Source organism: Neovison vison, chromosome 5, assembly GCF_020171115.1.
Source record: "Neovison vison isolate M4711 chromosome 5, ASM_NN_V1, whole genome shotgun sequence".
Classification (NCBI taxonomy): Eukaryota; Metazoa; Chordata; class Mammalia; order Carnivora; family Mustelidae; genus Neogale; species Neogale vison.
Window position 1 is genome coordinate 21,190,720 of NC_058095.1, and position 10,745 is coordinate 21,201,464.

The 10,745-nt window shown below is 52.5% G+C and overlaps 2 protein-coding genes and 1 long non-coding RNA gene across 6 annotated transcripts in view; 2 read left to right on the forward strand and 1 right to left on the reverse strand.

Moving 5' to 3' along the window:
• Positions 1–5,343, reverse strand: part of LOC122906242 — a 49,123-nt gene extending 43,780 nt beyond the window's left edge. The window contains exon 1 of the long non-coding RNA XR_006384525.1: positions 5,294–5,343. This is a non-coding gene — a long non-coding RNA (uncharacterized LOC122906242). The remainder of the gene's footprint in view (positions 1–5,293) is intronic.
• Positions 651–1,301, forward strand: LOC122906239 (keratin-associated protein 4-2-like). 2 transcript variants are annotated; one of them, XM_044247969.1, is made up of 2 exons: positions 651–910; positions 1,046–1,301. In XM_044247969.1, exons 1-2 carry the CDS (start codon positions 651–653, stop codon positions 1,299–1,301), a joined length of 516 nt encoding a protein of 171 aa, XP_044103904.1. The 2 variants fall into 2 exon arrangements, with proteins under 2 accessions (XP_044103904.1, XP_044103903.1); XM_044247968.1 differs by having other exon boundaries at positions 651–775; positions 827–1,301.
• Positions 5,344–7,969: 2,626 nt separating the features above from the next.
• Positions 7,970–8,620, forward strand: LOC122906251 (keratin-associated protein 4-2-like). Of its 3 annotated transcripts, none has more exons than XM_044247989.1 (2): positions 7,970–8,229; positions 8,365–8,620. In XM_044247989.1, exons 1-2 carry the CDS (start codon positions 7,970–7,972, stop codon positions 8,618–8,620), a joined length of 516 nt encoding a protein of 171 aa, XP_044103924.1. The 3 variants fall into 3 exon arrangements, with proteins under 3 accessions (XP_044103924.1, XP_044103922.1, XP_044103921.1); XM_044247987.1 differs by having other exon boundaries at positions 7,970–8,094; positions 8,146–8,620; XM_044247986.1 differs by having other exon boundaries at positions 7,970–8,620.
• The last annotated feature ends 2,125 nt before the right edge of the window (positions 8,621–10,745 follow it).

Consider the following 10,745-nt stretch of genomic DNA (forward strand, 5'->3'; position numbering starts at 1 on the left):
GAACCATTCAGATAGTGGCCTGCCACGGCTTTAGGGTAGACAACGTGACCCAAAGACAGAAACACCCCCCAGAAAACCCATTCCCGTGGCAGAGGTCAACAAGACAGCTGTCCCCTTCCTCATTGCTCAACAGTGACCCATACTACAGGGCCTTTTCCTCCTGTCTCGTGCCCCTTACCACATGCCACCCTATGCACATGGAATTTCCTCCCCACTGACCATTGGAAGAAATGCACGACCAGAGATAGGTTGGCCCTGATCCCATCCTGCTAGGGGATACACGAAGGGAGAGGAAGAATGTAATTGCAAATGCCACCTATCAGGTAACAGCCCTCTGCAGAGGAAGAAGAGAAGACAGTGTGGTCCAGAAGATGCCAGTGGTGTGAGTCAGGAGGAAAAGCAGACCTGACAGAATTGATCCCATCTAGAAAAGAAAATTTGTGTCCCACGGGCTCAAACCATTACATAGGCAAACACTGCTGTGCCTCTGATAATTACTTAAATAATGGGTAAACAACAACAAGGAAGACGTGCTGACAAATCACCCGGTTTGGGCAGTATATAGAGGCCACGGCACGAGGACAGACACTTCCACACTCAAGACCTTCGCTTTCCTGGAAACCCACCCAGAACCTCCAGCCTCTGACACCATGGTCAACTCCTGTTGTGGCTCCGTCTGCTCTGACCAGGGCTGTGGCGAGGAGTCCTGCTGCCGCCCCAGCTGCTGCCAGACCACCTGCTGCAGGACCACCTGCTGCCGCCCCAGCTGCTGTGTGTCCAGCTGCTGCCAGCCCTCCTGCTGTGGCTCCAGCTGCTGCAGGCCCAGCTGCTGCACCTCTAGCTGCTGCCGCCCCACCTGCTGCCAGACCACCTGCTGCAGGACCACCTGCTGCCGTCCCAGCTGCTGTGTGTCCAGCTGCTGCCGCCCCTCCTGCTGTGGCTCCAGCTGCTGTGGCTCCAGCTGCTGCAGGCCCAGCTGCTGCATCTCTAGCTGCTGCCGCCCCTCCTGCTGTGGTTCCAGCTGCTGTGGCTCCAGCTGCTGCAGGCCCAGCTGCTGCACCTCTAGCTGCTGCCGCCCCACCTGCTGCCAGACTACCTGCTGCAGGACCACCTGCTGCCGCCCCAGCTGCTGTGTGTCCAGCTGCTGCCGCCCCTCCTGCTGCGGTTCCAGCTGCTGCAGGCCCAGCTGCTGTGGCTCCAGCTGCTGCCGCCCCACCTGCTGCCAGACCACCTGCTGCAGGACCACCTGCTGCCGCCCCAGCTGCTGTGTGTCCAGCTGCTGCCGCCCCAGCTGTTGCTAGACCACCTGCTGCTCCCCAACCTGCTCTAGTGGCTTCTGCTGCTGAGGATCCTGGCCGGCACCCCGCTTTCTTTCATCAACCAGTCTTCCTCGGGTAGTCCCACTGAGCGCGGAATCGTGACAGGCCAACTGTCAAACCTCAGTTCCGGCCGCCCTTTCAACCTACGTGGCCTCCAAATGTACTCCCCCACCAACAACACCCTCCTCCCCACCTCCTTCTTACTAGCTCCCTCCCAAGGGAATACGGACCTTGCATTTTCTCTGAAATCTCTCAGCCAGCGTGTCATCCCAAGCACACTCTTCTTTCCTGCCAGGTCTCCTCATACGGAGATGCTCCTATACCTCAAATAAACCTGAACATCTCCAGGCATACAGATCGAAGGGCCTTGTGTCTCATTATTTTTCCCTCGTGAACGGTTATCCTTAGCAGGTCGGATGTATTTCTGGTGCTCCCTGCAGAAAGGGGAGTCCACTGCATAACTTCAGGATTTCCACCTCAATCCCCTCAGCACCTTCCATGCTGACATCGACACTGGTGGTTGATAGCAAGCACCCGCTGCTCTTGCTGAGCCCTTTGTCTAGATGAGGGAGGAAATTCTTGGCAGGCCACAGCTAGGGAGAGGAAGTCTCGAGGAGAAGTCCTCAACCAGCGGGCAGCACTTGGTGGATGAAGTGCTCCAGCCCCTTTAGCCCCTATCCCCTCGAGTGGGGGGTGTGAGACCGGGGGCCTCAGCCAGGACTGCACCTCAGCTACCTACAGGGCTTACCTGCTCTGGAAATCACTCTGGATTGGCTTCCATCCCTTCCCTGCATCGCTTCTCACGTTCCCTACGGCACTTCTTGAGATCACCTCCCAAACAAACTACTTGCTCTCAGACCTCTGTTGTTGGAGTCTGCTCCGGACATCACCCTAACTCCAGCCTTCCGGAGCTCAGGATCAGGGCCTTCAAAACATCTCCATACAACAGGCTCGGTAACCGTGGTGGCAGGCCACCCCGAGCATGAATCTCCACTGAAGCACTTATCATTTCACTCTATAGCTGTTTCTTCCTACAGTACTTGCACACTTGGTCTTAGACTATTAGTCTCCCATTCCTAAAGCATCATTCTCCGCCCCTGAGGGACAGGACACTCTCCCATGAGAAACTTAGACCACCAGGTTAGGAGCTGTCTCCCTAGAGGAGGCCTGTTTGAGGGGAACTGTCCCCATCTGTGATGCTTACACCGCACTCAAAAAACCAGAGACTAAAACACGATGTGCAAGGGAGAGCCCTCAGGAGAAATGCGTAAGAAACAGAGGGAGAGGGCACCTGGGTGGCTCCGTTGGCTGAGCAACTGCCTTCGGCTCAGATGATGGTCCCAGAGTCCCGGGATCGAGTTCCGCATCGGGCTCCCAGCTCCATGGGAAGTCTGCGTCTCCCTCTGAACTTCTCGCCTCTCATGCTCTCTCTCTCTCACTGTTTCCCTCTCAAAAGAGTAAATAAAATCATTAAAAAGAAGAAGAAGAAGAAGAAGAAGAAGAAGAAGACATGGAGGGAGACATAGTAGGGGTCTAAAAGGAACGAATGCAAAATGTGGTTTCCGTCCAATTCCACCCCCACGTTCCGACCCCACAGATGAGGGGTATGGACTGGGGAAGGGGACTGCTCCTCTTAGAGGCAAGGGGGTTGAGCCTATGTACTCACTTATCACTAGCCGTGGACAACCCCTGGTGCATAGAAAGAAGGGAGGGGCCAGACGTCCAGCTGTGGTCCACCCCCGGGCTGACACAATTCCCTGCAGAGCAGTGTGCGCAAACAGCGTGAGCCATGCGTAGCCCATACTCTGCACTCGCGTGTGGATCAGGGCATTTAAGGCCAAAGACGCCCAAATGAATATCCATATCTACCCCTGCCTCTGCTCAGGTCTATGGATTGCTCTCATTAACCCCACTCCATGGGGTCTGCCACCACTTCTAGAAAAACTTACAAGACAGGGAGTTAGAGGGTGGCTCCTCTGCTCCTTTAGCTGACTTGCCTGGCGGCACAGACCTCCAGACCCATCCCTGAGAGTGCTGAGCCCATGATTCCTATGTCCCCTTCAGGATACACTACTTGCTCATCGGCGGTTGATCCTGGGAATAGGAATACCAAGAATGCTCCTGTAGATCAGCCCAATGCTAAACATCTTCCTAATGGCTCCCAGAGCTCTCTTCTGTGCTTGATGATTTCCCAACACTAGAAACCCAGAGGGATAAGGTGCCAGCCGGAGTTTTCGTACCAATCACATCTGACCGTGTTCCCCTCAAGCTAGCTTTCCTCCTTTGGAGACACGACCCCTAGATGCACACAGCCTACAATTAGAGGAGAAGGAGGCACAAATTCCCCCAAATGGATCACCGGGATGAAGATGATGTGGGAACTTCTCCTTGCCCTCTAACCTCTAGATCCATGTATTCATACAGGGCCATGAAAGGTTCTGGATATCCTGCAGTCCAGTTCAACACAGATCCCATGTCCAACAGCCTGCCAACATATGAGTATTCCAGATTCCCAGGGGTCAACGGCTACAGATTCTTGGGCAAGGACTAAGGAAATTCTATGATAGACACTTCCTGGGGTCCTCCACCCAAAAAGACTGGTCTCTCCATTGATGGGTTAATAGGTCTGAGAACAGCCTGAGGTCTTCAAACTGTGTCAGGGATCATGACCTTCCATTGGGATCAAGGACCTCGGCCTTTGTTCTTTTATTCTTAAGCTCTTTATAAGACACACACACACACACACACACACACACGCCTCTGTGTGTGTGTGTGTGTGTGTTGTATGTGTGTGCACACACACAAAGGTGCACCATATTTGGTTACCTATATCCTTGTTTGACTGTTCCAGGGGGAGAAAGAGAGACAGAGACAGAGATGGAGAGAGACCAAGCCCAGTCAGGATGAGGGGCTGATGGAGAAGCAGACTCTCAACTGAGCAGGGAGCCCGAGGCAGGACTCCATCCCAACCCTCCAGGACCATGACCTGAGCCAAAGGCAGAAGCCGACTGAGCTCCCCAGGAGCCACGTCCACCTCCCCAGCCCCCGGCTGCCTATATCCTATTATGACGGACACCATGCCCTATGATCCATATCGTTAGGCCCCTGAGGGTTTCACATCATTCTGACCCTTGGCATTCCACTCTGGTGGGCCATCACATAATAATACACACATTACTTTCTCGAGTTCAATGCTGCAATCTGGACTCGGCCATTCAGAGATATTATCCTCCCATTATTCCAAGGGAGCATATTCCTGGTCCCAGCAATCCCAACACAACCTCTCACTTCAGAGAATAGGCAGTGCTACCTCAGTGACCTGCTGACACCGATACTTGATGACTCCTGGAGTGCCCCCAGACCTCTCCTAGGGAATCGAGGCCATTTGGACTTTCTGGCTTTAGGACTACATCAGTTTTAACACTTCTCATTCTCTACACGGTTCTTTTTTTTTTTTTTTTAATTTACTTCTTTATTTATTTGTTTGTTAGACAGAGAGTGAGAGAGAGACAGAGACAGAGTCAGAGAGATAGAGAGAGATCACAAGTAGGCAGAGAACCAGGCAGAGAGAGAGGGAAGTAGGCTCCCTGTGGAGCAGAGAGCCCAATGCAGGGCTCGATCCCAGGACCCCGAGATTGTGACCTGAGCCCAAGACAGAGGCTTAACTCGCTGAGCCTCCCAGGCACCCCTTCTCTGCACTTTTTAAATCCTCCTTTCTCACCTGTGTGTGGAGTCGTCCTAGATGAATTTGTTCTGGATATCCCTTCTTACACAGTATTACTGCAAAATTTAGCAGTTTCAAGTGACACTCATTTATGATCTCCGTTTCTGAGGATCCGATATCTCGGTAGGGACGGCCCACCTAGACCCTTCATTTCACAGGGTTTCCCAGGGCTGCACACAAGGTGCTGCCTGGCACTGGGGTCTCAGGTGAGGGCCCCACTGGGGAAGAAGATACTTCTCACTTCACTTACATGCTCACTGGCGGGATTCAGTTCCTTGACGGCCGCTACAGTGGGGACCTTGCTTCCTTGCCAAATGGTGAATGGAGACCGTGCTCAGTTCTCTGCTGCAACGATCTCTCCCACATTTTACCAGCTTCATCAAGGCCAGAGAGAGAGAGAGAGTGAGACAGAGAGAAAGAAAGGGTTGGCTTTGAGATGAAAGTCACAGTCCTTGGTAACTCAGCCCCTTGATGGTGCCATCTGCCATGGTTTAGAAACACGTTACTTGACGGGAGGGAAATACAGGAGACCGTGAACACCGAGCGGTGGATAGCCTCTTGAAGGCCTTCTTGGAGTCTGCCTACCAGACCTCTTCCATAATACTGAGTGAAAAAATCAAATCAGAATTCTCTTTTTAAAAATCAGAAACATACGAAAATCAAACTATGCTGTTTAGGTGTGCATACCTACCTAATTAAACCATAAGGAAAACGAATGAAAACGTTACTTGAAGAATCAGCACGGTAATCATCTGTAGCATGGAAAAAACGACTCTGGTCAACAAAAGACATATCAAGAGCTTTCTTGGTGGCAACAAAGTTCTATTTCGTGACTCAAGCTTCGGCTATACAAGTATTTGCTCCATAACTGTTTTGTATCTTATGCTCATATAGGTCACATGTTTTTCAGTCCTATGCATTTTCCATCAGATGAAAGAATTGTTTAAAAATTTAGGGTGAACTGAAACCCATACTCTATTCAAGATTTAAAATGAAAGCTTACCTTTAGGATTGGATGGCCGCCCTACCATGAAATTTAAAGCTATGACTTCAAAGGAGTCTTGGAACGTCACTAGGACGGCGCTGACTGAGCTAGTGATACATGTGCATCAACATCAGTGATTCTTACAGGCAGAAGCCAAGTCAATGGTGCCCAACCAAAGACAAATTCTGTAGACTCTATGAATAGTATGTACACACACTCACACACACACACACACACACACACACACACACAAGCATGTACACTAGACCTAGATGTAGTGTCTGTTTGATGTTCCAGATCAAAAGATATCCCATGGTAAAAGAAAACCTACTGAAACAGCAATCACCTCGGTGACTGAGAGGACGTTACTAAAGGGCAGGTGGGGCCCGTCCCGTATAATGGAAATGTTCTATCCCAACAGGTGCGGAGATTACACGGATGGGCTTCTGTGTATCAAAATTCACCACTGTGGTTGACTACACAAAGGACTTTTTAACTTCACTCTGTGTCAAGTCCACCAAAAACAGAAAATCAATCATAAAAGGCAAACAAGAAAGAGTGACGACATTATTTCTTTATGAATAAATCTCTGTCTTTAACAAATTGTCATCTTGGCCACTTTGCCTTAAACTTCGTTAAATGACACTACTATGGGCTCTGCTGGATCTTTGCATGGCATGTTGCAGTTGTGTGTGTGTGTGTGGTGGTGGGTGCCTCCTATAATCGAAAAGCAGTGGTGAGGAACCTGACAGAGGCACTTGCTCAAAGCACGAATGAACAGAATAGAGGAGTACGACTCTAAGGATGGTCCCTGGGACTTCAACATCAACATCATCTGGGTACTTGTCAGAAATGCCAAACCTCAGGCTCCCCATGCAAGCAGAACCTGGAGGATGTGTCCCGACATATTTAACAGGCCCTTCGGATGACTGTCCCATCCCAACGTTGGACTATCGCTACGTAGAGCAGGCGAAACAGTAACTGAACAAAGTTACCTTGGCTAACATCCATTCCGAAGTCCAGTGGACACCCCCCGACCCCTCCCCACCCCACACACACAAAATGTGCTGTACCTTTCCCAGGTCTGGGGATAAATTCTGAGGGGAGGCACATTCGTATTTTGCTACATTTCCTTTCCGTTCTGTTGAAGAGTATTTTTAAATACAAACGACGTAAGAAGGAAGATGAGGCGAAGTCTTTCAGAATCTAAAGACCATCCAGAGAAAGGCAACACAAAGATATGTGAGCGCAAACTTAACGCTTCCGGAACTACGAATCAGGGCAGTGGCGGGAACCATTCAGATAGTGGCCTGCCACGGCTTTAGGGTAGACAACGTGACCCAAAGACAGAAACACCCCCCAGAAAACCCATTCCCGTGGCAGAGGTCAACAAGACAGCTGTCCCCTTCCTCATTGCTCAACAGTGACCCATACTACAGGGCCTTTTCCTCCTGTCTCGTGCCCCTTACCACATGCCACCCTATGCACATGGAATTTCCTCCCCACTGACCATTGGAAGAAATGCACGACCAGAGATAGGTTGGCCCTGATCCCATCCTGCTAGGGGATACACGAAGGGAGAGGAAGAATGTAATTGCAAATGCCACCTATCAGGTAACAGCCCTCTGCAGAGGAAGAAGAGAAGACAGTGTGGTCCAGAAGATGCCAGTGGTGTGAGTCAGGAGGAAAAGCAGACCTGACAGAATTGATCCCATCTAGAAAAGAAAATTTGTGTCCCACGGGCTCAAACCATTACATAGGCAAACACTGCTGTGCCTCTGATAATTACTTAAATAATGGGTAAACAACAACAAGGAAGACGTGCTGACAAATCACCCGGTTTGGGCAGTATATAGAGGCCACGGCACGAGGACAGACACTTCCACACTCAAGACCTTCGCTTTCCTGGAAACCCACCCAGAACCTCCAGCCTCTGACACCATGGTCAACTCCTGTTGTGGCTCCGTCTGCTCTGACCAGGGCTGTGGCGAGGAGTCCTGCTGCCGCCCCAGCTGCTGCCAGACCACCTGCTGCAGGACCACCTGCTGCCGCCCCAGCTGCTGTGTGTCCAGCTGCTGCCAGCCCTCCTGCTGTGGCTCCAGCTGCTGCAGGCCCAGCTGCTGCACCTCTAGCTGCTGCCGCCCCACCTGCTGCCAGACCACCTGCTGCAGGACCACCTGCTGCCGTCCCAGCTGCTGTGTGTCCAGCTGCTGCCGCCCCTCCTGCTGTGGCTCCAGCTGCTGTGGCTCCAGCTGCTGCAGGCCCAGCTGCTGCATCTCTAGCTGCTGCCGCCCCTCCTGCTGTGGTTCCAGCTGCTGTGGCTCCAGCTGCTGCAGGCCCAGCTGCTGCACCTCTAGCTGCTGCCGCCCCACCTGCTGCCAGACTACCTGCTGCAGGACCACCTGCTGCCGCCCCAGCTGCTGTGTGTCCAGCTGCTGCCGCCCCTCCTGCTGCGGTTCCAGCTGCTGCAGGCCCAGCTGCTGTGGCTCCAGCTGCTGCCGCCCCACCTGCTGCCAGACCACCTGCTGCAGGACCACCTGCTGCCGCCCCAGCTGCTGTGTGTCCAGCTGCTGCCGCCCCAGCTGTTGCTAGACCACCTGCTGCTCCCCAACCTGCTCTAGTGGCTTCTGCTGCTGAGGATCCTGGCCGGCACCCCGCTTTCTTTCATCAACCAGTCTTCCTCGGGTAGTCCCACTGAGCGCGGAATCGTGACAGGCCAACTGTCAAACCTCAGTTCCGGCCGCCCTTTCAACCTACGTGGCCTCCAAATGTACTCCCCCACCAACAACACCCTCCTCCCCACCTCCTTCTTACTAGCTCCCTCCCAAGGGAATACGGACCTTGCATTTTCTCTGAAATCTCTCAGCCAGCGTGTCATCCCAAGCACACTCTTCTTTCCTGCCAGGTCTCCTCATACGGAGATGCTCCTATACCTCAAATAAACCTGAACATCTCCAGGCATACAGATCGAAGGGCCTTGTGTCTCATTATTTTTCCCTCGTGAATGGTTATCCTTAGCAGGTCGGATGTATTTCTGGTGCTCCCTGCAGAAAGGGGAGTCCACTGCATAACTTCAGGATTTCCACCTCAATCCCCTCAGCACCTTCCATGCTGACATCGACACTGGTGGTTGATAGCAAGCACCCGCTGCTCTTGCTGAGCCCTTTGTCTAGATGAGGGAGGAAATTCTTGGCAGGCCACAGCTAGGGAGAGGAAGTCTCGAGGAGAAGTCCTCAACCAGCGGGCAGCACTTGGTGGATGAAGTGCTCCAGCCCTTTAGCCCCTATCCCCTCGAGTGGGGGGTGTGAGACCGGGGGCCTCAGCCAGGACTGCACCTCAGCTACCTACAGGGCTTACCTGCTCTGGAAATCACTCTGGATTGGCTTCCATCCCTTCCCTGCATCGCTTCTCAAACGATCACCTCCCAAACAAACTACTTGCTCTCAGACCTCTGTTGTTGGAGTCTGCTCCGGACATCACCCTAACTCCAGCCTTCCGGAGCTCAGGATCAGGGCCTTCAAAACATCTCCATACAACAGGCTCGGTAACCGTGGTGGCAGGCCACCCCGAGCATGAATCTCCACTGAAGCACTTATCATTTCACTCTATAGCTGTTTCTTCCTACAGTACTTGCACACTTGGTCTTAGACTATTAGTCTCCCATTCCTAAAGCATCATTCTCCGCCCCTGAGGGACAGGACACTCTCCCATGAGAAACTTAGACCACCAGGTTAGGAGCTGTCTCCCTAGAGGAGGCCTGTTTGAGGGGAACTGTCCCCATCTGTGATGCTTACACCGCACTCAAAAAACCAGAGACTAAAACACGATGTGCAAGGGAGAGCCCTCAGGAGAAATGCGTAAGAAACAGAGGGAGAGGGCACCTGGGTGGCTCCGTTGGCTGAGCAACTGCCTTCGGCTCAGATGATGGTCCCAGACTCCCGGGATCGAGTTCCGCATCGGGCTCCCAGCTCCATGGGAAGTCTGCCTCTCCCTCTGAACTTCTCGCCTCTCATGCTCTCTCTCTCTCACTGTTTCCCTCTCAAAAGAGTAAATAAAATCATTAAAAAGAAGAAGAAGAAGAAGAAGAAGAAGAAGAAGACATGGAGGGAGACATAGTAGGGGTCTAAAAGGAACGAATGCAAAATGTGGTTTCCGTCCAATTCCACCCCCACGTTCCGACCCCACAGATGAGGGGTATGGACTGGGGAAGGGGACTGCTCCTCTTAGAGGCAAGGGGGTTGAGCCTATGTACTCACTTATCACTAGCCGTGGACAACCCCTGGTGCATAGAAAGAAGGGAGGGGCCAGACGTCCAGCTGTGGTCCACCCCCGGGCTGACACAATTCCCTGCAGAGCAGTGTGCGCAAACAGCGTGAGCCATGCGTAGCCCATACTCTGCACTCGCGTGTGGATCAGGGCATTTAAGGCCAAAGACGCCCAAATGAATATCCATATCTACCCCTGCCTCTGCTCAGGTCTATGGATTGCTCTCATTAACCCCGCTCCATGGGGTCTGCCACCACTTCTAGAAAAACTTACAAGACAGGGAGTTAGAGGGTGGCTCCTCTGCTCCTTTAGCTGACTTGCCTGGCGGCTCAGACCTCCAGCCCCATCCCTGAGAGTGCTGAGCCCATGATTCCTATGTCCCCTTCAGGATACACTACTTGCTCATCGGCGGTTGATCCTGGGAATAGGAATACCAAGAATGCTCCTGTAG